A 4,109-nucleotide genomic window follows, 5' to 3' on the forward strand; every position below is an offset into this window, starting at 1 on the left:
TGACAGCGTCAGCTGTGCTGCTTAATCGACGATATGACCATGACGATCGATTGACATTGAGCCAATCATGCGTCATACGGTGATCCGTTATTCATATGACGTTGCGTTCATTTAGAGTCGTTGCGTTGTTGACGAATCAAACATTTTAAGGTCGTAGTTGGAGCTAAGCGTCGATTAAAATTTTTAACCCGACTAGTCGCCACCTTTTAATCGAAGAATTGGTAGCGTTCATTCCCATGCACATTATTTTTTAAAGCAACCATTACTTTTTCTTTTTTCTCTTTGCTAAGTATGTGAGAAACGGCAAAATCTACGATCTTGGATTTTAAATCAACCTTGACTGTAGTTGAGAATAGTCGAAAGACACCCACAGAAATTATTACTTCAGTCGCAGCTGTAAAGCATGCTAGTTATTTTGAGCGCGTTGTTATAATAAATACTAAAACACGAAATAATAAAAACTTAGAAGACGTACATGGACGAGCACACTTTTTACAATAGCAACATTTTTTTTAAATGTGTGTGGTCGTTTTTGTAAGTCTTTTATGTTTTTATTCTTCCGTTTTTAAGACGCAAAAAGGTTCGTGTATTTTTTGCCAAAATCGAACTCATTTAATTGTTCACAATAGTATCTGCTACGCTAAAGCGAGGCGCTTAAATGGTAGGGACATGTATAGCGTTCCCCACTGATTTAGAGTTAAAAACCTCGCCCCTGCAGTTTAATTTAGCTCAAAATTTCACTTCAGGTTTGCCTTCATACCAGGGTGTCGAACTGAAACCGAACCGAACCGAAAACCGGAACCGAACCGGTATTTTTTTTCCGGAACTGAACCCGAACCCGAACCGTTATATTGTTATCGCGATGAACCCGAACCGGAACTGAACCGGAAAAAAATAACGGTTACCGGCTCATGTCAAAACGGTTTGGCCACGCGCTGTTGACAATGAATGTGCTATCAATGTCATTTGTTTTTTAAGTGCCGTCAACTGACACACACCTCGCTTACATATTTTTCTTCTCCACTCAGTCTTAGGAATATAAACGCTGCATCCATGAATCTTGACAAACGCTGCATCCATGAATCTTGACAAACGCTGCATCCATGAATCTTGACATAGGAACCAGTATTGCACTGGTCGCGGCTTGCACGGAAGAAAGAGAATTAGAAGGCTGTGCAAAAAAAGAAAAAAAAAAATCGCGTCACGGGATTTCATTTTTCTACAATCTCGTAAATCCTAAATGCTACTGTGTGCTCATTTCATAACACGTTTCTCGAACGCGCGAGTTTTTGAAGATTGCTTCCATCGGAATGAGAAAAGAAAAGGCTGTGGAGTTTGATAATAATGCATCCGGTTTCGTATAGGCACTTAGAAGCTAACATATTTGTGAGACAGCGAACTCTTCTATATTAATATTTATCCTATTACGTCCTACTGGCGTTGCGTTCGGTGAAGTGTTTTTCATATTCCGTATCTTGTTTAATGAAAACTTCTTTAAGGGTCTAATTTGAGTTACCGAAGGCTAGTTCAAATAAAGAAAGCTGTATTTTCTCCCCACTGTTCCTTCAATTGCTTACACGCCGAGGTGGCGGGATAGTTAGCGAGTTCTACTTGTAAGTGGGTTTGTAAGGAGGTCGCGGATTTTACAGCTATTGCGTCGGACCTAATTAGATGAAGTCCGAATGCGTAAACGTCGGTGAGGTAACCTTTGAGTGCACATAAAGAAATCATTCCTGGTAGAAATCCCTGAGCCTTACACTACGATGTATCCCGTTTCGTATCTGCTGATTTCAGATGTTTTATTTGTAGTTTATTTTGATGTCGCAATTTGTCATTTATAATTTCCGAACCGGTTTGCGAACCGGTTCAGCGCCCCGAACCGGTTCGCGAACCGGTTCGCGGATTGAATTAATCGAACCGGAACTGAACTGGAACAAAATAAATTTACCTGAACCTGAACCGTAACCGAACCCGTATTTTTTTCGGTTCGACACACTGCTTCATACTGGTGTTTCGTCCACATCTGCGTGGTGAAAGCGTTGCATTTTTACTTATGTTTCTATAAGTGCGTAGAGCGTAGGGTGTTCTTTTGTCTAAGATGCCAACAATAATTAAACTAATGAAATATTAGACGTCTTCTATATGAACGTTGTAACTGAGGACTGTCCCACAGTTTATGTTACTCTTTTTTTCTAATTTAGTTTTGATTTATCGAGGAGTCGGGCTCAATTTTATAAATACGTCCGCGCGAAGCCCAGTGACACACGATAATATTCATTCACCCTCTAACGAAATTCATTATTTAGTCAGAAGCTTCGAAATCGGTCGGAGTTGGTCTTGTAACAACCAATGATTGTCGCGGCTGAAGTGTCTACCCATGAATAACTGGTTATGGTAACATTTTATTCCACTTTATTTGCCTGCGAAATGCAGAGGTCTGGCCTTCCTTTACATATGTACGAATGAATATAAAAATTAATAAAAAGTCCCAGGCCCATAAGGGCCTGTGGAACAGCTAACAGTATAAGAATCTTCGGATATCCACACTCGTAGAATAGAGGTATACACATGTGTAAGGTGAGGAAAACGATTTGAAAAATCTGGAGCCCAGTGAGGTACTTTTTCCACCAGAGGTACTTCCGAACTCTGGGTCCAAGAGCCGATAAAAAGTAGTAACCATACATGATTACGTGGACCATGGTATTAAAACACAGTGCCATGACAATATGACCATCGGAGCCTAATGTAAGCCATAGCCAGCCGTTGAGAACTACAAGAAAATGATGAATCACGTGCAAGAAGGTGATGTGCGAAAACTTTTTGGTGGCGACGAAGAAGAATGTGTCCATGAAGTCTGCAATCCTCACAAAAATGTACCACCAAGAAAGGTTGAGGATGACCATTGAGTTGGAATCCCTGGAGTAGCTCACACCCTGACAAAGCACATTGTAGCCGCCTCCGACGTAGGAGTGACGCGCGTACTGGACGAAGAAGAAGCCGTTCACGATCACCTGGAACAGGTTATACGCCGTGATGACCGACTTGAGCTTGTAGGGCTTGCGCTGAGCCATCCATCGTGGGCCCCAAACCTTGACGATGTAGAGGTACCCGAGTGAAATCGGGAGGATAAACTTGAGATCCCTCGTGAGGCCCCAGCCCACTGTTCTGGGGTCGCGCATTGACATGAAATGGTCGTACTTGTCCGCTAAGTCCGCCAACAATCCTGGCGCCGTCAACGCCATCTTGAAGATCTGCCGATGCTGTTCACTCTGTGCTTCGTTTGTCGAGAAGCCTCTCTATGGACGTCTAGTGAAGCATCCACCAAAGAATGACTTCAGTTTGGGAGGTGTCCAGTTATAAGGCGGAGAAAGTACGCCCTGTTTGTAGTTGAGGATGGTCACGTGGCACATTCACCTAAAACAGGTTTTGCGTTGTGTAAAGGTCACTACTTTAGAACATCTTGAGAAAATCGCTTAGAGACGTTCATTCAGAAAGTAAATTAACGAACGTGGGAACAGTAAAAAAAGCTAAGTATGTAAAGATAAGACGGACACCTGTGGCAATATAAAAAAGGGCTTCCGCGAAATTATCGAACACTGCGGCGGCGGACGTTGCGTAACTTTCCCTTAGGCTTGTCAGATTTATTTCCTGTATCAGCGCCTCGTTTTTTAATGAACCGTGTGAAACTTAAGAGGAAAAGCGTGCTTGAGGTGAGGTATACCTTGTTTTAAAGAGTCAGTGAAAGCTTGTGGGTTTTTCTCGTGCGGTCAGGTGGCGACTTCTTTGTCTAGTTAGTTATTCAGTGTTCCCCGGAGGTTTAATATTGTTTTGACAGTTTCGTGACAGACCTTCTATACTTTCTAACAATGCGGTCTAGCTGGAAATAGTTTTGTTCCCTGGGCTCTGTGTTTGGGTGTATATTTATGCTTTCTAATTGTGGGGATGGCTGTTATTGTGCGCACTCTATCGAGGTTCTAGAAATAAGAAATCGCCAGTATAAAGGAGCTGTGCAACAGTTTCAGTTCTTTGGTTAAATAATCTGGGAGTTAGCGTCTCGACCTTTCTGAAGTAAAGAACAAAAAAGCGCTTCTGCCTGCATGTCCTAGTTT

At 42.2% G+C, this 4,109-nt stretch overlaps 1 protein-coding gene across 1 annotated transcript; it reads right to left on the bottom strand.

The window, feature by feature from the left end:
* Nucleotides 1-2,402: 2,402 nt before the first annotated feature.
* On the bottom strand, nucleotides 2,403-3,242 carry LOC121837318 (elongation of very long chain fatty acids protein AAEL008004-like). The gene has a single exon (XM_042292916.1). It carries the CDS (start codon nucleotides 3,240-3,242, stop codon nucleotides 2,403-2,405), a length of 840 nt encoding a protein of 279 aa, XP_042148850.1.
* Nucleotides 3,243-4,109: the final 867 nt, after the last annotated feature.

The sequence above is a fragment of the Ixodes scapularis genome, unplaced genomic scaffold, assembly GCF_016920785.2.
Source record: "Ixodes scapularis isolate PalLabHiFi unplaced genomic scaffold, ASM1692078v2 PGA_scaffold3__209_contigs__length_174095766, whole genome shotgun sequence".
In the NCBI taxonomy this organism is placed as follows: domain Eukaryota; kingdom Metazoa; phylum Arthropoda; class Arachnida; order Ixodida; family Ixodidae; genus Ixodes; species Ixodes scapularis.

Bases quoted from the DNA above. Each gene is read 5' to 3' on its own strand.
- LOC121837318 (XM_042292916.1), bottom strand. From the start codon at position 3,242: ATGGCGTTGACGGCGCCAGGATTGTTGGCGGACTTAGCGGACAAGTAC.